This window comes from Gopherus flavomarginatus, chromosome 1 (genome assembly GCF_025201925.1).
Source record: "Gopherus flavomarginatus isolate rGopFla2 chromosome 1, rGopFla2.mat.asm, whole genome shotgun sequence".
Classification (NCBI taxonomy): Eukaryota; Metazoa; Chordata; order Testudines; family Testudinidae; genus Gopherus; species Gopherus flavomarginatus.
The window spans coordinates 93,568,564-93,593,078 of record NC_066617.1 but is presented as its reverse complement, the minus strand read 5'-3'; the positions used below and the strand labels follow the sequence as shown (position 1 = coordinate 93,593,078).

At 47.5% G+C, this 24,515-nt stretch overlaps 2 protein-coding genes across 4 annotated transcripts in view; one reads left to right on the top strand and one right to left on the bottom strand.

The window, feature by feature from the left end:
* The window catches only part of GSG1 (germ cell associated 1), a 30,794-nt gene extending 19,299 nt beyond the window's left edge, over positions 1-11,495 (top strand). For all 3 annotated transcript variants that reach the window (XM_050954717.1, XM_050954733.1, XM_050954726.1), the window contains 4 exons: positions 2,434-2,481; positions 6,654-6,806; positions 7,243-7,354; positions 10,959-11,495. In XM_050954717.1, the coding sequence (XP_050810674.1) occupies positions 2,434-2,481; positions 6,654-6,806; positions 7,243-7,354; positions 10,959-11,289 (644 nt within the window). In that variant the 3' untranslated portion in view covers positions 11,290-11,495. The remainder of the gene's footprint in view (positions 1-2,433; positions 2,482-6,653; positions 6,807-7,242; positions 7,355-10,958) is intronic.
* An 873-nt stretch (positions 11,496-12,368) lies between these two features.
* The window catches only part of FAM234B (family with sequence similarity 234 member B), a 32,337-nt gene continuing 20,190 nt past the window's right edge, over positions 12,369-24,515 (bottom strand). Inside the window, exons 6-13 of the mRNA XM_050953973.1 lie at positions 23,701-23,848; positions 23,156-23,297; positions 22,401-22,544; positions 19,331-19,412; positions 19,012-19,167; positions 16,853-16,970; positions 14,862-15,085; positions 12,369-14,525 (exon numbers count right to left, since the gene is read on the bottom strand). Of these exons, the coding sequence (XP_050809930.1) occupies positions 14,520-14,525; positions 14,862-15,085; positions 16,853-16,970; positions 19,012-19,167; positions 19,331-19,412; positions 22,401-22,544; positions 23,156-23,297; positions 23,701-23,848 (1,020 nt within the window). The 3' untranslated portion in view covers positions 12,369-14,519. The remainder of the gene's footprint in view (positions 14,526-14,861; positions 15,086-16,852; positions 16,971-19,011; positions 19,168-19,330; positions 19,413-22,400; positions 22,545-23,155; positions 23,298-23,700; positions 23,849-24,515) is intronic.

Here is a 24,515-nt window from a genome sequence, read left to right as displayed (position 1 = left end):
AGCAATTTTGGATTGTATATACCTAAGGGTGACGAAGTGATAGTGATTCTGTATTGGGGGACAGTCAGAGTTTCCTTTGGAGAAGGGCTGTCCTGTTCTTAAGAAAAGGTACATCCTTCATTGGGAAGGAGCTGTGAGCTACTTTCTGCGGGACCAGTGGCAAGTGAAAATTCCATGTCCTACTTGGGAGTTGACTCTTCTGGTGCCTGTTCCATGAGCTCCTTAGCAAAGGCTGGAATCAACCTGATGAATGCAGCTGAGATTATACCTGGCATGAGGGCCCTGGTGAAGTTTAGTCTCCTTCACAGGTGCAGCAGAGATTGGATACAATTCTGGATATTTTTAAAATCTTGGGCAATTAATGAGAACATAATACATTCTACAGACAAGTCAATGCTCGTCTTTCTGCCACTGTCAATAACCAATGGCCTAGCTCAGTTTGGTGCCTAGGGTATTCTGGCCTCTGTGTGTTGAGCGGATTGAATGGCTGTTGATAAGTGGCCTGGAGCAATGTCCGAAAGTTATATATGAAAATTATAATGGAATTTCTAGTCTATATATAGAAAATGGATGGGGTTGATTAGAGTTCCATGTCTCATAGTGAAAAAGGCAGATGGAGTTTCTATGGAGATTAGGCTCTCAAACACGTGGCCTGCGGTCCGCATGCTCCCTGCGAAGTTATTTTCTGCTGCCTGTTAGCTCCTCACAGCCCCTCCGCCCACCCTCCCCCAGCGTTTACCTAGAGCGGCTCCAGTCGGGTGTGCACCGGAGGCAGGGCAGGTTCCCTGCCCTGCCCCCGCACTGCTCCTGGAACTGGAAAGAACATGGGGAAAGAGAGGCGCAGGGGCGCGTGTTGATGTTGCTTCAGGCACCGCCCCCAGCAGCTCCCATTGGCCACGGTTCCCCGTTTCCGGCCAATGGGAGCTGCTGGGGCGGTGCCTGAAGCAACAGCAACACATGCCCCTGTGCCCTTACTCCCCCACGTTCCAGCCACTTCCCAGAGCAGCACCGGGGGCAGGACAGGCAGGCAGGGAGGGAGCCTGCCCTGACCCCGGTGCGCGCCGGGCCAGAGCCCGTGCCCCCGGGCCCCTCCTGCAGTCGAACCCCCTGCCCTGAGCTCCTTGCCACACCTCGCACCCCGACCCACTACCACACCCCTCCTGCACCCCAATCCACTACACTGAACCCCCTGCCGCAGCCCGACCCCCTGCTGCACCCTGCACCTGACCCCTTGCCCTCAACCTGCTGCAACTCGCACCCCTCCTGCACCCCAGTCCCCTTCTCTGACCCGCCTGCTGCACCCTGACCCCCTGCCTTGAGCCCCGTGCTGCACCTCACACCCCTCCTGCACCTCAACCCCCTTCCTTGCACTTGACCCTCTGCCCTGAACCCACTGCCACACCCCGCACCACTCCTGCACCCCAACCCACTACCCTGAGCCCTCTGCCACACCCCTCCTGCACCCTGACACCCTGCTGCACCCCTCATCCCTCCTGCACCCCACACCCCAACTCCCTGCCCTGAGCCTCTGCCACACCCCACACCTCTCCTGCACCCCCTGGGGGCAGGGAGGGGGTGGAGTTGGGGTGGGGATTTCAGGGAAGGGGTTGGAAGGGGGGCAGGGAAGGGGTAGGAAGAGGCGAGGTGGGGCAGGGCCTCATGGAAGGGGTGGAGTGGGGGTGGGGCCGAGGGCTGTGTGGGGGAGGTGTCAGTGATGTGGCCCTCGAGCCAAGGTACTAGTCCTCATGTGGCCCTCGTGGTCATTTGAGTTTGAGACCCCTGATATATATTGTGGTTTTCTTAGGATTGTTGGAAGTTGGAGTGAGACACGAGGCACCTCTCTGGTTTGTTTATGGAAAGTAAGAGGAAAAGAGTTGGTGTGTTTGGCAAATAACAGGCAGGCAAATGGAGCATGGGCCATGTGATGAGCTTGAGGGTTTGTAGCTGATACTGGAAAATCATGAAATAGGAGAGTGGGATGGAAGAAAATTTATGATCTCCAAGCTGAAGCTGGAAGGGGTGAAGTTACAGAGTTAAAGCAGCTTGCAGAACTTCTATGACAGCAAAGGAGCATTTGCTCTCATCACAGTGTTCTTTTAATGTTTTGAATTTATAGCTATTTACTTATACTCAGCTGTATTTAATTTTTGTGAATGTATACCAGCTTTCTCATAAGAGCCCCATCTGCACTAGACAGACAGACCATTGTCCTTCTTTCCCTACCTTTCCACACTGGACTCCACAACAGATCAAAGCAACCATCTTTTTGGGCAGAAAGACAGCAGACGCTAGAAGACCTTAAGATAGATAGAGCCTGCAAGCTTGAGAAATGAAAGAGGCACTTAAGGTGGAATTTCCGCCCCCCCCCCCCATCCTCCTCTATCATCTTCTGAGAATCCATATAATCTGAGCTTGATTGTGTTTGTATTTCAGATGAGAAATGTCGTAGTTTCATCGAGCTTTCACCCCCTGCAGAGAGAGGTAAGAATGAGGCTCTTCTTTTTCTCACTAGAGTTGCCCAATGCACCTTCTAGAGTTCAGGGAACTTCAGCAGGTTGAGAGGGTGTTGTAGGCACCAAAAGGGCTGGGCGAAATCCTGGCCTACTGAAGTCAAAGTATTGAGGATTTCACCCCAAATGTTTACCCAAAACATCTGGCATCAGCCCCCAAAAACTAGAAATCTCAACCTTCCTCACATAATTTCTGGTACTTCCTGCTGTCAGCCCAGCTGTAAATGTGACAAAGACAGCCTTTTTTGCTGTGTTTCAGCATGTCCAATCTTGGTCATAACCCGAAGTGCACACAAGCAGTCAGCGTAAGTGATAAATAGTAACACAGATGTACCATCAATTTGACATATGATCTTGGGCAAGTCACTTCTGTCAAAAAATTGAAACATGGCCACCATTTTCAGTGCTTTAATTTTTGGGTCCCAACCTGAGACACCAGAGTTCTGAATTTCAGTCATTCTGAGCATCCATTACTCCAGCTGAATAGGGTGAACACCTGTAAATTAGACCCTAAGGGTGAAATCTTAGCCGCGCTGATGCCAACGGCAGAACTTCTATTGACTTCAGAAGGGCCAGGATTTCATCCTATGTGTCTCAGGGTGGCCACTATTTTGGGGTACCCACTTTTGAAAATGTTGGTCCTAGTTTCTCTTTAAAATGGTGCTAATAATGTGTACCCCACCTTTGTAATGCACCTTGAAATCTACAGAAGAGAAATGAAGAATATGTGAGCAAAGAATTCTTAGTATTAACAAGCTACTCTCCCAGAAGCATGCAAGAAACCTGCTTTCATTCTTCATTCAAGTCAGAAATCTCTGCTGTAGGTGTCAAAATCTAAAACAGACAGGGCCTGTGGCCAGATTTCTGTGGGCTGCTGTTCAGGGCAGTTTGCTGTGGTTTAGGATCTGTGCAAGGGAGGGAAGTTTTGTGTTTTGTTGTAGAGGGATTGAGTTCTGGTGGAGGTCAGGATAGGGGTAAGATGCTGTTTCATTTTATCTTTATTCTAGCAACTCGAGTCAGCGGTGCTCAGACCCTGGGATATGTAGCCTGTTATATTAATATATACATCCAAATAAATAATAGAGTGCCCTGTTCTCCTTGGGAATAACAAATCTGTATTTTTAGTGAGGGCACTTGTTAGTTAAAAACTGACCTGTAGTCACAATGGGAGCTATTTCTACAGGGTAACTTATGTTTGTTTCAGAGTAGCAGCCGTGTTAGTCTGTATCCGCAAAAAGAACAGGAGTACTTGTGGCACCTTAGAGACTAACAAATTTATTTCAGCATGAGCTTTCGTGAGCTACAGCTCACTTCTTCAGATGCACAGATGGAACACACAGACAGGAGATATTTATACATACAGAGAACATGAAAAGGTGGAAGTATGCATTCCAACAAGAAGAGTCTAATCAATTGAGATGAGCTATCATCAGCAGGAGAAAAAAACTTTTGAAGTGATAATTAAGATGACCCATAACAGAGACTGGGAATGGTTGGGTCATTACACTATTTGAATCTATTTCCCTATGTTAAGTTCTCCTCACACCTTCTATGGGTCATCTTAATTATCACTTCAAAAGTTTTTTTTTCTCCTGCTGATGATAGCTCATCTCAATTGATTAGACTCTTCCTGTTGGTATGCATACTTCCACCTTTTCATGGTCTCTGTATGTATAAATATCTCCTGTCTTTGTGTTCCATTCTATGCATCTGAAGAAGTGAGCTGTAGCTCACGAAAAGCTCATGCTGAAATAAATTTGTTAGTCTCTAAGGTGCCACAAGTACTCCTGTTTTTTTTAAATGTTTGAGCTTTGCCTATCCCCAGCCAACTTTGCACAGATACGTTATTCAAGCACAAGGTCATCTTCCTAGTCTTTCTGTATTAATTAGTTTTAACAGAGTAGCGTGTGTTATCCATGATCCACTGCTAGGCTCAATCCTTCCTCACAATAGGATTCCCCACTGCTATAAAGGAACGGGCAGCAAGCTTGTTGTATTTAAATGACAGTTATTAATTATTCTAACAGGTAGAACTACAGGCTAAGTTAACTCGACAACAGATGGACTAAAACCAGGAGTGGGAATTACTTGTGAATTTAGAGAATGGAAAATGATATCCAGAAACAGTTATGCAAGAACTTAGTATAACTAGATGCTTCCTGCTCCTTATCAGAACCTGAACTGTAGAATAGGGAGAATAGTCTGCCAGCTCACCTTGAACTCCTCCTGCACTGGGTCTATATGGCTTATTTGGAGACAACCCAGAGATCATTTTTCCTTTTCTGGAGTAGTAGCAGGGAGCAACTGGGCAACTGGAGTCTTGAGCCGTCCTTAGCTCAAGGCTTACAAGGCAGCTCAGGCTTTCCCCAATCACCTTCCACTAGCTCCAGGGACTTGGTGCTCACATTCTTGACTCAAAGCCAGACTCCTGATGCCTAGGCGCCAGGACCGGCACTAGGGTTTTGAGCGCCCTAGGCAGACGGCAATTTTGCCGCCCCGTGCGCTGGTCCTGCGGCTCCGGTGGAGCTGCCGCAGTGGTGTCTGCGGGAGGTCCACCGGAGCCGCACGAGCAGCCGACCGTCCGCAGGCATGACTGCGGCAGCTCCACGGGAGCTGCCTGCCGCCCCTTCCTGACACCCTGGGCTGTCGGCTGCCGTGGAGGCGCCCTGACCCAGGGGACACCCTGGACTGCCTGCTGCCACGACGGCGCCCTGACCCAGGGGACACCCTGGGCTGCCTGCAGCTGCGGAGGCGCCCTGACCCGGGGGACACCCTGGGCTGCCGGCTGCCGTGGAGGCGCCCTGACCCGGGGGACACCCTGGGCTGCCGGCTGCCGTGACGGCGCCCTGACCTGGGGGACACCCTGGGCTGCCGGCTGCCGCTGGCAGCTCAGACTCCCTCTCTGTCCCAGCAGCAGTGGCTGCTCAACCATTTAAAAAAAAATTGGGGGGCGCTTTTTGGCGCCCTCAAGTCTCGGCACCCTAGGCAACCGCCTAGTCCGCCTAAATGGTTGCACCGGCCCTGCTAGGCGCTCAGCTTCTGTGCTCAAAGGCAATTCTGTCTGAGTCCTGTTATTTAGCCAAGGCTGAAAGAAGCTTCTGGAACTGGCATTCCTGGTCTCCCAGATGTCACCTGCTAAGATTCCAAACTCCATCACAGTCCAAAATAAAGCTCCTGCTGATTGCACAGGGCTCTCGAATGTTTGATTTTCAAATGGTCTTGTACAGATCCCAATTAGTATACATAGTATTTTATATAATTGGAGTAGCTTAGAACAGCCTGTAGGAGAGCAGAATAATGTCTATGGACGTTAGTGTAGCGGGCAGTGTATCTCCTGTTTAATACAATATCCACATCTGTTGTTATTATGAAATGGGGGGCCAAATCTTGGCTGCATTCCATCCCCTTTTCACTTCAGGAAAACAACTTGTCCTCTCTACCTGGAAATGGGAGAAGGGGGAAGGGAGTTGCGGGAGGGAACTCCTTGGGTGGCATAGGGCTGGAATAAGGGCTCTATGTTGCATTCTCCCCTATAACTCCTGGCATAAGGTCATGCCAGAGGTGGGTATGTTGGGAGAAGGAGGGAGTGTAGCTGAAATTCACTGGACTCTGGCTAATTTGAGCTATTAGACAGTCCTAAAGCCACCTTCCCCCTCCCTTGCAGTGAAAGGTATAGCTCAATTTCAGGGCTAGGGTATCTATTAGTAGTAATGGTGGTTAGAGCCGGGGACTGGGAGACAGGCAATCCCAGAACAGAGATGTTACAGGACCCCTGTGTATAAGGTCATCTCCTGACTTTTCTGAGCTCTACTCAACTGCCCTAGATGTACCTGTGTAGAGGATCCACACAAGACCTATGTATATCATTTAAACCCTAATTTGAAGGCTTAAGTGGTATATAAATCCTCTTCAGGCCATCTGCACAGAGGGGAATGTCGTCCCTGCAGAATAGCCACATTCTTTTTAGCCAATGTTTGTATTCACTCTGCATTGCTCCACGGGCTGTGAGGAATGTCTGGAGATTTATCTCTCCCACCAGTTTATGGTGGGGATCCTTTGGGGGGTCAGAGAGGGCTGTGGCAGGTCATGACCCTATTTTGTGCTGACTCTGAGAGGTCTCTTCTTTCCTCTGGTTCATGGCAGGAATCCTGTGGCTGGCGTTGGGTTCGGAGATGGTCTACATCAGCTTACTGGTCATTAGTTTCATCCTGCTGCTGATAGAAATGCTGTACACTGGGAATCCAATCTGCGGGCTGAAGCTCAATGCCTTCGCTGCTGTCTCCTCTGTGCTGTCTGGTTGGTGCCCCAGGGCAGGCATGGGGTCATGAAGGCATTCTTGGGTGGCAGCATGAGTGACCCAGGGCAGGGAGTAAAACTCATCAAGGAAAGAGTTCAAGAAGTCCTTCAGGGAAGAAAGTGCTGCCAAGACCTCATACATTGATTAGCCTCAGTGTGTCAATTGGGGGGCAGAGGGGGAAAGGGGCCACGGAGAGAATGTGTTAGTGAGAGAGAGAAGGAAATGGGTAGAGTTGGGGAGAATAATGGGGAATCAGAGGAGAGACAATGACACAGGGTGGGGGAACAGGGCCCAAGGGTGGAGATGCCTTAGCTGCTGAACCTGCCGAGCCGAAGGATGAATTTGGTTTTAAGCCTTAGTTCCTAGATGGAAGAACAAATCAGCTGGCCCTGGCCTCCACTGTGACAATTTTGCCTTCCTGTCCTCTTGCTTTAGGCCTGCTGGGGATGGTGGCTCACATGATGTACTCACAAGTCTTCCAGGCGACTGTCAATCTGGGGCCAGAGGACTGGAGACCGCACTCGTGGGACTATGGCTGGGCTTTCTAGTACGTGAACTGTCAGGCTTTTCACATCCCTATGGCTGTAAGCTTCAGTCACATTCCACCTCTCCAGCAACCCCCCCTACTTAGCCCCCTTACCCCTGAAGACAGCTCCAATATGGCTTGCCCAGTGCTGCTTCTCTGTCATCCTTAGGTGTTTGCCTCAACCCTTGCCTCACACGGTTAACATAATAGAGCTGGGATGGAGGATGCCCAGCTAGGTCACATCCTGTCCACTCCCCTGACTCAATGCAGGATTGCTCCCTGACACACATATTCCCCAGAGTTTTGTCCAGTCCAGTTTTAAATGAACCAAGATATGGAGCTTCCACTCCTTACCTTGAGAAACTATCCTAGAGTTTAATAGGCCTCCCTATTTCAACCTGACCTATCAGGAAACTTAACACAAAACTGGGCATGGTTAGTCTTAAGAAATGAAGACTGAGAGGGGACCTGATGACAGTCTTTAAATATGTAAAGTGGTCAATTGTTCTCAATGTCCACTGGATGTAGGCCAAGAAGTCATGGGCTTAATCTGCTGCAAGGGAGGTTTAGGTTAGATATTAGGAAAGCTTTCTAACTATAAGGGTAGTTAAATAGGCTACCAAGGGCGGTCATGGATTTCTCACCACTGGAGGTTTGTAAGAACAGGTTACATGTCTAGGTTTACATGGCTCTGCCTCAGTGCAGGGCTGGATTAGATGATCTCTTGAGGTCTCTTTCAGCCCTACATTTCATTTCTATGATTACCAAATGTCTTCTGGTAGTCAGCCTAAATTGTCCTTTTAGGAAAAGAAAAGGACACTGTCCACCTGAGACTGCCAGGGGAATGAACAGAAACTAAATGTAATTATTCAAACTGACATTTGGCCAGGAACTGGCTAGCTTTCAAAAGGTGCCATGGGGCCTTTAATGACTGTATTGTGAAGGTCTCTCCTTTACACGTATTTATAGTTAAGGCTATGTCTATGCTACGAGGTAGAGGTATGATTTCCTTGCTCATGTACACAGTCACTCTAGTGCAATGAGAACTAGTGCGAGTATAAATAGCAGTGTAGCCACGGTAGTACTGGTATCTGTAGCAGTGACAGGCTTGCGCCGTGCGTACAGACCCACCTGAAACTGGTGGGTATGTACTCAGCACAGTTCAGTCATGCCTCTGTTGCTGCTGCCAGTGCTGCTGTGGCTACACGGTTATTTATACTCACAATAGCACAATCAGAGTTAGTACAAGTATGTGTACATGAGCAGGGAAATCATACCCCTAGTTCATAGTGCAGACATAGCTTAAAAGTCAACTTCTCCAGCAGCACAGTGCCCCCTGAGAGCATGCTAGGGCAGAGGCTTAGTACTGAATCAAAGGGGCAAGCATCCCCAAATTAATTTTCCAATGTTCCCTGCATAGTCCATGTAAATACCAACCAGGCGCAATCCTGCTGAGTTTGTGAGATCTGACGACCATCTAGAGTTGTGGGCTAAAGTGCCCTGACCTTCACTACCAGGTGTTTCTCTAGAATTGGATTCATCCATCCTCTCCATTTCATCATGGTTTGCTCATAAAACTAACACGCTCCCACATTTTCATATAAACAGCGGCAAGCTTAGGGCTCAGCCTCCCATCACATCCCACATGGCCATCTGAACCCACCAATGTAGATGGTTTAGGTGTTGTTTTGCATTTTGTCTGTAAACTCGTGCCTAGATACTACAGTGCCTGGCGCTCTGTTGAAATGATTCACCAGAATCCCTCTTCTCCTGTGGTTTCACAATCTGTCTCCACTGCTGCCTTCTATGTGGTCTTCCTGTTGCTCACATCAGTCAGTATAAGATTTTTTGTGCAGTTAGGAGTCTGTAGTCCTGACCATAGCCACCTTAATGCTAAATCCAACATACTTCTCCATATACAGCATCATGACGGCTCTATAAAGTTCCATCACATTTATGCACAGTGCAAGAAGATCCTTATAAGTGTAGCAAACATGCATTAAGGAAGCTGGTACTGGTGCGTCCAAGATACTGAGCACAGTGTCTACTGCTCTCTATTGTCCGTATACAGTCATAAGTCAGAGGGAACACTGTCTCTTCCACAGGATAACAGGAGCCACCTATTTAAGAGGAACATAGGCATTGCGCTAGACAACATGTAGACTCAATATTGGTGTTGTGTGGGTCTGTGGGTGTGGCTCAAAGAGGTGTTGGGAAATTCTGGGATTGAGGGACAAAACCAGAACACAAAACCTTTCAGACTTGACCAGACCACTGATGCATTAAATTTAGGATCCTTCTTCTAGCAGTGGCAAATACCTAGTGCTTTAGAGGAACACAGAACTCCAATAAAAGCATCTGGCTAACGGTGCTATGTTGCAGGCTTAGAAGGGAAGCAGGAAGGTTCTTTCCTGACCCAGACAGTGATCAGCTAATAGCTTGAAGCATGAGATTAGATGAGCAGAACTACATTTTTGGTGATCCAGGCCTTATTAAATCTAGTTGTAACGTTTGGCTTTGGACCTCTGGCTGCATTGTATTCCACTGACTGTCTGGTTACTGTGTGAAGTATTTTTTGCATTGGTTTTAAGTTTACTTGCCATTAACTTCAAGGGACTACAAATCAATCCCAGGTCAAAGTATGGGACAGTATAAAAAAAGATGGCCTGATCAGTTTTCACTGTGCCCTTCTTAACCTCTTCTCTGATCAAGTCCCTCCCTTCTGCCACTCTAAATAATCTTATTTACATATTTCATCTTGCAAGCCTTGCTGCTGATGTGGAGCTTCTTAGTCTCAGCTCTGTCTTACAATAATGTGATCAAAACTGAACACAAATGATTAACATTGTTCTATTATGATGTTCTCCAAAATGCCATTTTTCATTTTAACTGCACTTGCACGCTGGGCAGTATCCTCAGTGATCTATGATGAGTCCTGAGTATTTATTCCTTGGAAAATCCTGCAGTTTTAAACCTAGATACATATGAAAAGTTTTTTATTTTTAGGGTTTTTTTTTGCCATGTACGTAATATTGGCTAACTTGAATGTGAAGGGTTATTTTCCTTTGGTAATGATCCTATGCAAAGACCATATCAAAAGCTATTTGAAAACAAGACAAAACAAAGTGTCCAACAGGTGCCATAGAGAGTGGTTAATGTAACTGACAACTACAAAATGAACAAGATACTCAGGCTCTCCCTGGCTAGCCTATTACTCTAAGGGGTCTGCCTTGTTATCATACTTTCCAGATGCAAATTTTCCAGCGTCCTCCAGTCATTTTCTCTCGAGGCATCCATTTTTTTTTCTTTCTGGCATTTGCCCCCATCTCTTTCTCTACCATATGTTATGGATCTAGCAACATTTTACTCCATCGTTCAGGGGAAAGGGAAGGGTAACGGAGGCAGGATAAAGCTCAAGGGCTAGAATGGTTTGGGTCTGGGCTACAGCTCTGGTCTATCTAGTTGATGTCCATCCCCAATTAGTGGCCTCTGCTTGGTGTTCCAGAAGGCCATTAGCTCCTTGCAATGCATCTAGTTCATTTCTTGACCCCATCATACTTCTCTGACAATGGAAGACTTTATTAAGATCCTCACTGCATGTGCTGTTCTCCTTCCTCTCTCATAGCATGGCCTGGGCCTCCTTCACCTGCTGCATGGCCTCTGCTGTTACCACCCTCAACACTTACACCAAGACCGTGCTGGAATTCAAGCGTAACCATATCAAAGGCTATGATGGGAGCTTCAAGGACCAGTCACAGCACCATCAGTGCTTCATGCCGCAGCAGCAGCACAGGGAGCAGATGAGCAGCTACTACCAGCAGCGAGACAAGTCTCTCCACTCCATCTCAGAGGGGGTCGACTTTTACTCTGAGCTGCAACAGAAGGTGCTACAGCAGGAACCTGGACTGGAGCTAGATGAGGTCTTGGGACAGTCCATGGAAGAAGATCACTGTTAGGGAGGGGGGAGTAGGCTGTTTGGGAAGTGGTAGGGAGATGGAGGTCTGAACCAAATACTAGTATCATTGTTATCAAGTTCTCTGGTGTTCTGGTTCCTTTCTTTAACACTTGTGGGGTGCTGGGAGGAGGAAAAGGCATGTGGTGACTGTTATCAATGTCTTTGGGCAGCACTGCAGGGACATTTACAGGAACATCAGTGGCTTGTGCTACTGGAGCTGGTCTGCTCTATTGAGAGCAATGTTACCATGCCAGTTGTGAATGGTAAACGCACAGGCCATTTCCACTGGAAACTGTTATGCCACCTGTATCCTGGGGCTCCTGTGCTGCCACAGGGGTGCTATGGAGCCATTTCAATGCCATCAGTACCACAAAAATGGAAAGGGCTCACGCAGTGGGGACAGTACCCGCTGTCAGCAATTATAATGGTGAGAGTCTGGAACTTTCCTTCTCATCACGCCATTTTGACTTCCATGTTAATAAACCCCTGAGGCTTTGGGCTATGTATGCCCAGCTCCATTTGCCACACAACTTGAAATGGTTCCCATTTTTCAAAACACTCAGTGGGCTAGAGAACGTCATGTCTGGCCCTTTTGGATTTTACAGTTAAACTCCTTTTGAGTTAAACTGGCTCCAGACCCTCCCCCAGAACAGCCAGAGAAATCGCTTCAAACCAGGAGTTTCCCACTGGAACAGGGATAGAAAGAGGGTCTCATTCCCCACTCACTTTCCAGTCACCTCTTCCCTCCTCCGCCCACCAATCCCCCTTTTAAAGCACCCATCACCTGTGGTATCCATCACCTCCAGCCAAGTCCTGTCTGCTCCCGTCCCCTCTGAGGTTCCCTTCTACACACTGTGCACCCAACCCCCTTCTCTTTGGGGTTCTCGTCTATGCTCCTTGCTCCATTCTTTCCTCCTTCAGGACCTCTGTCCATTTCGTTCCCACAGAGTCCCCTCAGAGGGGCAGTGGTAAGTTCCTGCTCACTCTTCGCTCCCCAAATGCCCTCAAGGGAGCCTGTCCTGTAACAAAAAGGAGTCTCCTTTCCAGGCTAAGGAAAACAAGGGTCAAACACAAAGGGGATGTTGTACATGATATTTATTTGTTTCACTGCAGTTCACAGTTCCCAACAATATACAGACATAGTCTTTATTCACAGTGGGAATGCAGGGGAGAAATTCACATTATGGGGGAGCTAGCATCACTGGACACTGACTATCAGGCCTAGGAGTTTAAGGAAGCACCTCAGGGGAATTACTCCTTCGGGTAGTGACTCACCAGCCTTTCCCAGCAAAGGGGTGGGAGGGAGAGAAAGCACATCCCTTTTCCTAACGTGCCTACTGGTACTTAGACATTCAGCCACCACCAGCCAGCCCGATTTACAAACCAACCAACACATATAAACACCACACCCAGCTAGAAGAGAGTAGAGGCCAGGTAGGTGCCAGGACCAGAGCCCCTTGCTACAGTTGTGCTAATATTTACAAAGCTATTTACACACAAATACCATTAAACATATACAAACTGTTCAAAGGCTCTGGCATTAATAAGGAAAGGCCCAAGGCCCAGCCTCGGGGTTGCAGCTACCCCTGAAGAGGCTGCACAGAAGCATTTCACTGGAGAGAGAGAGATAGAGCAAGAGAAACAAGCAGTGAGGAGCTGGGCCAAGAGCCCAGGGTATAGAACCAACCACACTCATGGTTCATGTGCCCTTTTAAAAGGAGCTGCCAAGCTGTGCCCTCTCCTCAGCACTAAGAAAAGAAGAACTGGAGGAAAACAAAGGGGACATACTAGCTGGAGAAGAGAAAAAAGCACCAAGCAGCTATCACCAAGCAGCAGCCAATTGGCCACTTTAGGGCTATAGCTGCTTGGCTCTGCCAAATGTAAAGGGCCAGCCCGAGAGAGGCATGCTGGGAAACCAGTTCCTATAAGAGGGCACCCTGCAGTGGGGAGAGTCAGTAGGGGCCAGACGTTACCAAGAAGGTGTTGTCACTATATCACAGGAGGCTTTACAGACACACTCCAGAATCAGAGCACAGGCCATTGCATGCCCTGAGACACAGAGGTTACATTTCAAAGAATTAAAACATACTGGGGACAGATCTGGCTTTTGGCTTTTGCACTGGGAGGTCAGGGGGAGAGTGATAATATAAAGGCCACCGTAACCCTCTCTTGATTCTGGGGCAGCTGTGAGTAGCACAGGCCCCCACTATTAAGTCAGAGCAGCCTTCTGGCTATTCTAACTTATGCCACCTGGTGATGGCCACAAAGGACCAAAACTGCAGCTGGGGATCAGTTCAGGGTCTCCTGGCTCCACCTCTTGCCTCCAGCCCCTCCTCCTATGCAAGAAGCAGGGGGGTGCAGAAAAGCATCTACACCATCTGAGGAACCACTTCACATTGGTGAGATATTCCTGGGGTCACATCCAGGCTAGAGTCTGCCTGAGGCACCGCACAAAGTGGCTGCACTCATCTGTACCAGCGATCTGGCCCGCTTCAGGTAACAAATTTGCTTTGGGATACAAATGATGTGATGTTCTTGTGAATACTGGGCATGTTTCTATGGAGCTCTGGGCCTGCAAACAAAGCAAGGGGAAAGGGCGACCAGGAATGGGGAGCCTCTCCACCAACCACTTCAACCCGGTTGGGAAGGGCAATTGGAATGGGAGCGTGGAACCTTTCTCCTCTGCAGCGCACATTCCCAACCTGCCAAGGTCACAGAGAGCTGGACGGTTCAGGAGACTGGGAACTGGACATGGAAAAGGGGAGTGCCCTGGTGACTGTAAAATAAAGAGGTAGGACAGCTGGCGGAGCCCTGCCATACATGAGCCAGGCAGAGGCTCCACTACAAAAATACAGAGATTAGTGCAGAATGACAGGAAATGCTGGTTGGACACAAATGGGAGCTTCATGGAACCAGTTCATAAATTAAACATACAAAAATATACACATTTCTATTCACAGCTCTATCTCTCTGCCTTCTCATTGCCATGTTACCCGGAAGGAAGCACGCAGGCAGGTGTGTGGGGGGGAAAGGGTCACAAACAGTTGCTTCCAGTGGTGGCGTCTCACAATGGCAAATCTGGCCCTGCCATTCCACAGCAAACAGGGGGACAGAGTGCTCAGTCCCCACTCCCCGGGCACAGCGGACGTCCTGAGGAATCGCCGAGCAGCTCCCCGTGCCTCACCCAGATCACACGTCCACCTGGCTATTGAAACCTGATGGGCTAACATGCTAGAACTGGAGAAAGAGAGAAAAGTCATCAGCCAGGACTCTACTAGCCCAAAATCCAGACAGAGGACCCCTGCCTTCCCCATGTTTCCCAGTGCCCTTCTGCCCCTCCCCAGCTACCATCCCCTGTCCATGTCCTGCTCCCAAGATTCCTCCAGTCCAACTGTCATGTCCTAACTACCAAAGCATCTGCATGCCCTGACAGTTCACTCAATTTATGCTCAAAGGGATGGCATCCTGCAAATGCCAGCGCAGAAAGATCCCCGATCCTTGTCCATGAGGGGAGGGGCACTGCCCCGTCTGTCCCCTGTGATTTAGCAAAGGATTCCCTCTGAACTGTCTCACCTTGTGAGGAAAATCAATAAACTTCAGCCTGGAGAGGAATCTCCTCACTTCCCCACGGCTGATTTTTGGGGTGGTCTCCATCAGTGGCACCATTCGGCTCTGAGCGAGCATGGCCCACCGCAGGCCCAGCTTGCTGACCAACAGCAGGGCCGGCTGATTTTCGGAAGTCGGGCTCGTTGTCATGGTGATGTAAAATGCATCTTTTTGGAGATCGTTAATTCCAACTGATTGATAAGAAAGGGAGAGAAAATACTGGTGAAAACTGAGAAAATTACACCCTTCAGGCAAAAAAAAGCTTATAGTCTTCAGGCAAAAGTTTATAGTCTTCACTCAACCAAGATTCCCACTGACTTCAGTGAGAGTCATGTCTGGGTGAGAGTCTGTCTACACTGGAATCAGAGATGTGACTGAAGCGCATGTAGACATACCCAAGCTAGCTTTGATCTAATTGGTTCCAATAACAACAGCAGTGGTAGCACAGGCTAGCCTCTTGAGTACATACTCAGGGCCCCAAACCAGGCTGTTCAGTTTATGCTGCCATGGTTTCATTGCTACTGGTGCTGGAGCTAGCTGGATCAGAGCTAGCTCAGGTATGTCTACATGTGCTGCAGTCACACCTCTGACTGCAGTGTAGACAGACCCTACGTAAGGACTGTGGATCTTTAGTCACATATAAATTTGGATCATTCTGTTCAAAAATCTCAAAGGTGAAAATCTGCAGTGGAAATAAATGGCAATGCAGATCAGAATATGAAGTTTGTGACTCAACTGGCATTTCTGAGTCTCACGCTGGCAGCTACCCATACTTGCATAATGTAATACACTTCTAAAGAGCCTCTCATTCCCAAATCTTAAGGCACCTTACAAACATGAACCCTCTGTACTCCTGGAAGTAGGCATTTTAGAGAGACAAGGTGGGTGAGGTAATATCTTTTATTGGACGAGCTTCTGCTGATGACAGAGACAAGCTTTTGAGCTTACACAGAGCTCTTCTTCAGGTCAGTAGACATTTTATTCATTTTACAGATAGGGAAATGGGCATAAAGGGATGGAGGGTAACAGACTTGTCCAAAGCCTCATAATGAATAGAATAATCTGAACAAAACCCAGGAACCATCGTCTCCAATTCCCTGCTCTAACAACGAATTTACACTTACTTTCAAGGCAGCCATTTATTTCAGCAGTGCTGTGAATATTAGAACCATTACACCACAGCAGACTTGGTTGTGGCATGTCTAGCACTGGGCCCCACCTCCTGGCACACCAGATTCAATGCCAGTTCATCTAATCCCGTATCTTGCCTCCTGCCACACCAGCCAGGCCAATGGTCCAACTGGTCTGGTATGCTCCCTTGGGTGTCAAGCTGATGCTCTTAAGAGATTAATTTAAACTCCCACATTCCACTTTTCTGATTGTGGAATTTTGTATGGAGGCAAATCCAGATTAACCATCAAAGGAAAAACTAATATTTAAACAAAGTACTCAATTTTCAACCACCTCTTCAAACAAACGAGGAGGAAGCGGAGCAGGTTCTACCACATAGCACAGAATATGTGATTGCCTTGGGCACAGTATTGGAGGCAGCAAGATGATTGGGTGTGATTCCCCTTGAACTGAGGTAAATAATAATGGAAATCAATGGATCTACTCCAAAGTAAAACCAGAGGGAGACCAGAATCAGGCCCTTAGTGTTTATCATTTGTTAAGAGTGATTTGGTGAGTTTTCTACTTGTCAACCTATAGACCTGGTGTTGGACAAGAGAGAAGGAGTGGGAATTGAATCCTACTGGCAGTTTTCACTGATTTTCTGTGGCTGGCCTAAACTTGGTGGACACGAGGGTCCTGCTTATTCTGAAGCATAGCAAGACCCCAGACCATCTCACAGCCAACTTCTCCTTCAGAACAGGGTAGGGTTTTTAACATCCATTTGGTTTTCCTCAGTTTCCCTTTGAGATGAGACTAAGAAGCACCCCATGCCCTTGCATACTTACTGGCTGAAGCAGTCACTGTGTCTGTTACATTGGTGAGGTCCAAAAGGAGGGTAGGAAAGGTAGGGTGCAGGAGGTAGAGGTGGTGTAGCCCTGGACGCTTGTTTCTTGGGCCAGGCTCCTATCGAAAAGAAAGGCAGAAAAGGGATGGCTACATCCTCCACAACTCCTGCTTTGGAAGGAGGCTCCATTTGCTGAGAACTCCCATTTTACACTGACTGGCATGAGCTACAGAAATCATCTATGACCTGCTGCCATAAAAAGCTCTGTTATTCTCCAGGATGGGCTCTCCTGCTCCTGAGAGAGAACCATTCACACATGAGGTCTCCCACAATGTTTTCTCTCAGCCAGTCTCCCCTTGGATTGCACAGCTCCTCCACAGCAGCTGTCCCCAAATGGAAAATGCTCTTTCTCAGTATGGAAAGGAGCCCCTGGAGGATGTCTAGAATAATGTGTGAGCCCAAGCAGCTTCTCTATGGACAAATGCCGAGGGAGGAGATAGGCAAAAGAAAGAAACATTTTAAGAACCCATCTCTCCTCCAGCCAGGGAAAGCTGGTGAACTAGCTGAGGGGACTGGGACCAACGCTGTGAGGCAAAGGGGTGGCAGGTGAGACTTTGCAAATGCAACAGAAGCTACAGGAACTGGCACAACCATCCAGTGGGCAGGGACTAATGTAAGCCCAGCTCCTAGGAGAACAAGTCACTAGAGCAAACAAGAATCCCTTCTTCAGAGAGCAAGTTGTCCACAGGCTCCTGTAGGCTACTGCCTGCCCTGAAAGGCGGCTCTGTAGAAGCCATAATGCAGCAGTTATTAATTTTCTTTAGCTAGAACCCCTTTTGTGAGGCACTCCTCCTCCCATCCCTATGTCCCTTCATGCCATGCCCTGGCACATTTCTCATCCCTCTCTCTGTTCTTTTTTCCCCTTTCTTGTCCTGTCTATTTTTTGCTTTACATTTTTAAAATTCTTTTTGCTCTTGTTCTTTTCCTCCCTTGCCAGCCTCCATCCAGAAAGCTATATTCTCTTGGGCGTTGCCCTCCATTGGTGCCTTCCTAGTGCCAGGCTCCACCTGCTCATGCAAGCATGCTGAATAGCAGAAAAGGGAGGCTTGGCCTCGCAGGCTGCTGTCTAAGCTCGTTCATGCAAGCTCTTCATGGGGCTGTCTCCAGTAAGAACTGTCACAGGTGCAAGTGAAGGCTGTGGTTTTGATCCAAGATCATGCAGCTTTTTTTTGACTCTACTAGTTCTCTGCACTGCTCTCCCCTCTCCTGGACCAGTCTAGCAGCCTGCTCACCAAGCTGTGGAATGCTAGTTTAAGTGATTATGGAAGCTAAGCCCTGGAGTTCCTGGAAAACACACGTTTAGCTGAACGCGCATGCACACGCGCGCGCACACACACACAAAAAGAGTTCTGGGCTTAGGAACACTGTATTCTTAGAAGGGAGCCCAATGGCACACTGTCCCAGTGACACTCGGGCTAGGAAAGGCTTCTGCAGCATCCCACAGAGCTCTCTCACTGCTTTCTCCCTTAGACATACAGCAAGCCCTGCAGCCATTAGCTACAACTACTAGGGGGTGAGACTCAACTGCTATAAACAATCACTGCAGAATACAAACAGAACTGACTTGAAGGCCTTGCACACTTATTCTCTCCCTTCACTCAGATACCATGGTGATGGCTGACTTTACCGGACCTTAGACAGGTGGAAGATTTCATGATGTTATTCCTCCTCATGTAGATGTGGGTTTGTGTAACAGCATCAAAAATGCATTTCCTTCACTTCTGTTCTCCCTCTTGGCCTACATACACTTTATTCTCACCTTGTCTCCCATGTCAAAAACTAATACATAAGGGGTCTTGATTGCGTTCCACATCATTATCAATGACAGTGTGGACCTGAACGGTTCAACAGGGGAACTCACATTTATGAGGAGCCTACAAAAATATTAATAATCTAGCTGTAGATTTAAAAACAGACTGTGTGTATGCACATGCACACTTCAGAATTTAGAACCAAGAGACCACTCCATCTCACCATCCATCCCATATGGAAGGTTTTAAGTTCAGTAACATTGTAATTGAAGAAGAACTAAGAAAAAGGGGAGAGACTGAATACTCCTCAGGCAGAAAGCTTCCAAGTGGGAACATGGCTCTCGCTTACCAAGTTTTGTAGTGCAGGCTGCATTTCGTCAGCCCAGAAGAGAAAAACAGATTTCTTCTCCAAAGTCATCACTGACAGTGCATCAGATTCCTGCATGTGACACGGGAGATCGTAGCTCCAAACAGGGAGGCCTGATTTACCATCTACCACCAGTATCTGAAAACAAGGAGGGGGACACAACGTGAGCACCATAAGCCATGGAAATGGGAAGAGACAGATGATTACGGCAGAGACTAGGCACCTTACAGCTAGCACATACCCTGCCCTCTCTTCTGTCCCACCACAGTCCTCCCCAAGTGGTAACTTTCCCAGGATTTACCTTTTTCACATTGTCATTGCTCTGAGCCTGTACCATGAAGTCCAGGGTTTGGTCAGCATTGAAGTAGCCAGGGGCAGGCTGGCTGTGAATATTGAGAAAGTAACAGTGACCGGAAAAGCATGGAATATCGAGCAAGACAATGCACACACTTTCAGGTCATTTTCCCTCGATAGACACTCATCTCACTTCTATTAACACAGGATTTGCCAAACCAGATCAGGCTTTTAATTCACCAAGCATAATCCTTGACTGGCAGCAACCATTTGCCGATATATCAGAGGAGGGGAAAATAACCACAGTGCTCCTAAGCAATTCTTCAGTGCCATAAACAACAGGGGGAAATTCCTGTCTGAGTCATATGGTAATCAGTTTACCATAATGCAGCCTGACATTTTATTACCCTTTCCTTAGCATGCACCACTACACATTTGTATTAGCAGTCATAAAATTATCCAGACCTTCTAAAATCCATCAACAGTTTTTGGCGGTCTGACCGCCTGCAGTAGTAAGTTTCACAGACTGAATATATGATGTGTAAGACATTACTTTTATCACATTACTCCTTGTTCCCTTATTATAGGCCAGTGTGAGAAAGAGTCACTGGCCAGTTTTTACTAAACCCTTCTTAACCTTTAATAGTTCAGCTCAAGTCCCCTTTCACTCTTCTCCTTCTATGCTATATAATCCTAGATTTGGCTCTCTTGCATCATATGTAAACTCCTGAGTTTTCTAACCATCTTGCTTGTCTCTCTGGCTTTTGAAGCTGAGTTCTATCTTTCTTAAAGTGGACAGGTCTGGACACAATGTTCCAAATAAGAGCAGACAATTTTTCAGTACAATATCACCACTTATGTTCTGTATTTGCTCATCCCCTTTGTAGTGCACCAAGCATGCCATTTCCTTTTTCATTGCCTCCGAACCCAGCAGCAGATATCTTTAAACTAGCATCAATGTTTCCCAAGTCATTTACCTTGGAGAATCCCATATCTTCAAAGTACACTGGCATAAACAAGAAGTGGAGGCTACTTTTTGCCTGTGCATGTTACTTTACATTTATTTAAGGTGAATTTCCTCTGCCATCAAGATTCCTGATTCCCCTGTGGGTTTGAATTTATCTGGAGTTTTCCCCCAAACTAAAAACATACTTTAGGTGCTATCCACCAGTCGACATCAACTCCCTCTTCCAAATCAGCGGTGTAACAAACCAATTCTGCCACCACAGTAATTACTGGGATAGCCTGCTATTAAACCTTCTCTCTTCTGAAAATCATCCATTTACAACACCATTTTCAATTGCTTAACCAATTTCTAGTCCACCAGACTTTGTCCCTTACCTTCTGCTACTGATTCTCCTTTATGATCTTAAAGGATCTTATCAAAAGCTGTTTGAAAATCCAATAAAATTATATCAATCAGGTCACCATTATCATTTATTGTATTTTGTTACCTTTTTCCAAAAGGGCAAGGTTTTCCCTAACAGAAGCTGTGTGGGTTTGATTCTACTGAGTGACACTTATCCAAGTGTTTTACTATTCTATCCTTAGGCTTGTCTATGCTGGGGGGTTGTGCGGATGCCAGCCACCAGTACAAAAACCCTAATTTAAATGGGCAGAGCACTATAAACTGTGGAACTTGTCCCTGATTGAACCTGGGATGCGTAAGCTGCACAATTGGAAACTTCAGCTTAGCCTGTCTCCCCTATGTGTCTGTGCTGGTATGGCTATCCTGGCGGCTGTAACTGGAGCCAATCTCCAATGAAGACAAGACTTGAGAATTGCCATCACTATCCCCAGTAGTGAAGTAAGGCTTCCCAATCTGTTACCCCCAGAATCTTCCTTTGCTCCCCTTTCCAAAATTCTTTAGCCTTCAGGAATAGCTGCTGGGTTTAGATATTGTATGTCTAACACACCATCCCTCCTGCTGTTTCATGTATGACACTTCCTGGCAGAGTTTGTACTTTGTGCTATGTTGTTTAAGCAGGGCTTTCATTTGTTAAATGAGATTCTTTTAGCCCTAATAAACTAATCCCCTTCTCTACTTTACTATGCATGTTTTATTCCCCTTTTTATCGACTCACTGAGGGAAAAAACAGCTAATCTGGGCCTTTAGCACAGTGGTCCTGTACAGGCTGCAGGATGATTCCATGAGCTATGTTTCCAACTTTATCTTTCACTTCATCTTCACCATGTACCAGCATAACTTTTACAATCTGCCCTTTTCAAAGTAATCACTGTATCCTCATAGGTGTATTGCCATCTATTAGGAAACTGCACCCAACTGTACAGTGATCACTATTGGTTAATGAAGATTCTACACTTGTGTCCTGGATAAATTCCTACCTGTTACTGAACATAAGAACGGCCCTACTGGGTCAGACCAAAGGTCCATCTAGCCCAGTATCCTGTCTTCCGACAGTGGCCAATGCCAGGTGCCCAAGAGGGAATGAACAGAACAGGCACTCATCAAGTGATCCATCCCGTCGCTCATTCCCAGCTTCTGGCAAACAGAGGCTAGGGACAACTAAGTTCACAGCTGTTTCTACCTTTGTAGGTACCAAAACAAGCTTCTCATTTTTGCTGTCAACAAATTACTTCTGCCACCTATGCCCAGGTGTACATTCAATCAGTTAATACTGGGGTTGCTGGGGAAATCATCTGTTGTTATTGTCCCAGGACATTTGGCAACTTCCTTAAACTTTTTGAGTGAAATATACCCCTGTGCAGAGGTCCAGCACAGAGCATATGCACCATCATCTCAAGGGGCTTAAGTGCTGAATAGATCACGTGCTGGTTGCCTGCACAGGGACGAATTTCTTCTTTTCAACATAATAAGATGGACGTCACTTTTTGAATCTAATATGTTGGCTATTCAGTCTGTCCCTTTCTTTCATTCCTTCCCTCTCCCATTCTCCCCTCCCCACAGCACTAACATACCGATATGCACATGACTCCAGCTCCCTGGTATCCCTGCAACCTTGGGGAATAATTCCCAATGATTCCCACAGGCGTGTGCACGCCTGGAGGAGAGAAACAGAAAAGGGAGACACAGAAAAAACAAAAGTGTAGCTAACCTGTGAATGTCCTGCAGCTCCAGGTTCCAGCGGGGCTCCAGGTCCTCTCCTCGCAGCAAAGTCAGGTTGTGTTTTGTGGTGATGAGGAGGTCACTGCAGTTAGTATCTGAAGCCGTCACCATCTGCAGGAACTCAACGCCTCCGCTGGGAGAGGAAGAAAGCCAACATGAGGCAATTGGGCTTCCCAGGTTTTATTTACTTATTTAACTAAAAAGAGCCAATGCCACGCTCTAAGTCTTTGAATATGTGAGAGTCTAATCTACAGAGGGGTTCTAGGTTTTTTCCTGTGACTGAATCCCCATTTCACCACCTCATCTAAATTGGGGCCTGCTGCTTTCTCCTTGTTCCCAGCCATACTAAAGGATTTCCCAGGCTCTGCTGGGCATTGAATCACTGTGTGGAGAATAAGGGACACCCAGGGCCTACACGACCCTGTCCCACTCTGCTGTGCACAGACAGAGCTGCTAACTTGGATTCTTAATTATTTAGAAACACTTTCTCCCCCCTGTGCAGGCATATTCCTATGCATGTGTGGCTGTAAGGGGGGAACAAGGGCTCAGAGGAACAAGAGGTTCCCTTTATAACACATGGCATGCCCACTGCAATCACTGGAACAGGGAGGGAATTGGAGTTCTTGATGTCACAGGCATTGCCTAGGTGACTCTGATGGACAGAGATATTCAAGTGGAAAGGGAACCTCCAACAGTGCCCAGGGAGAACCACAGTTTAGCCCAACTGGTGAGACCACAACCTACCTGTAAATGTCAATGAGCTCTGATAAGTTGACAGATCTGCGCTTCTCCCACTCTGGCTCCTCCCGCTGCAGCACAGGAGGGAAGCTGTCACGGTTTCTGGCTTGGGCAAAGAGATCCCTCAGGGCGACTGCTTGGACATTACCTAACAGATACATGACAGAGAGAGCAGAGATTGAGATTCTCACTTGCTGGATAACAATCCTGAGAGCACAAGAGGCTGGGACCACTTGCAGGTGGATAGTGATCAAACAAAAGCAGGAGGAGAGTCTCAGCCTCTCCGAGGACAAAACGTAGGAAGATCCGTAGGAGAATCCATGGCTTTGGAGAGCTTCAAGCCACTCCAGTCCTAGGAGCTCCAAGCAGGTATCACTGTTCCTGCACCATTTCCTACACTAGTGTGGGGAGCTCCCATCCTCTCCAACCTGAGCTTCCACCAGCGGAAAGCACGGCAGGAACCTCCTGGCAGAGCTCACTGTGATCCCAGCTTTGAAGTGCCTTAGAAAGGAGATCAAATGGAAGGGGCAGAGGCCAGTGGCCCATCTTACCAAAGCCAAACAGGATATAGATGGCTCCTTGGCTGGTAATGTGGGCTTGGGGGCCAATCAGTTTTCCTTCTCCATTGATGCTGTACTTCACAGGTCCACCCAGAGGGTTTCCCGTCTTACCCGATACCAGGATAAAGCACAGGTCTGGCTGCAAAGGTGAGAGAGATGCAGGGAATTCTGGGAGTTGACTCACACACAGTAGAAAGCCTATCTGCCCCAGAATGAAAAGCTCTGCCATTCCCTCCCCACACAGCAGCATGTATCACATGACAAATCATTTGGCACCTTTCTTCTTCCCTCCCACCTCTTCTATTTGGTTTCCTGTGTGAGCCAGCAGTCTTGGTCTAGTTCCTTATGTTAAGATATCCTTGTCACAACCTCCCCAACATGCTAGGCACCCTTGTCAGTAGCAGAGGTGCCAGTGAATGAATGGACTTTGGAGCCTGAACTCTCTCATCAACCTTAAAGGCAGTATCTTCTAAGTCATTGTGCAGGGAGCAGCACAGGGGAAGTTTGCACCATGATTGCCAGACAGGGACGTCTCTTCGATAGCTAAACAGCACATCACTGGGCTGTCAAATTGCCAGCTTTCACTAGTGCTACATAACCACTTTAAAAACAAAAGCAATAACTGTTAAAGGGGGAAGCACAGGAGAAAGAGAGCAATTATCACGGCTCAGCCAGTGGGCAATGATTAATTTAACAACGACATTCATTTGTCGGCTGATAAAAGATACAGACAATGTAATTACTACTTGATCCTGTTCTCCAGAGCAAGAGAAGGCAGGTTTGTACATAAGGGGAATCTGAGGTAA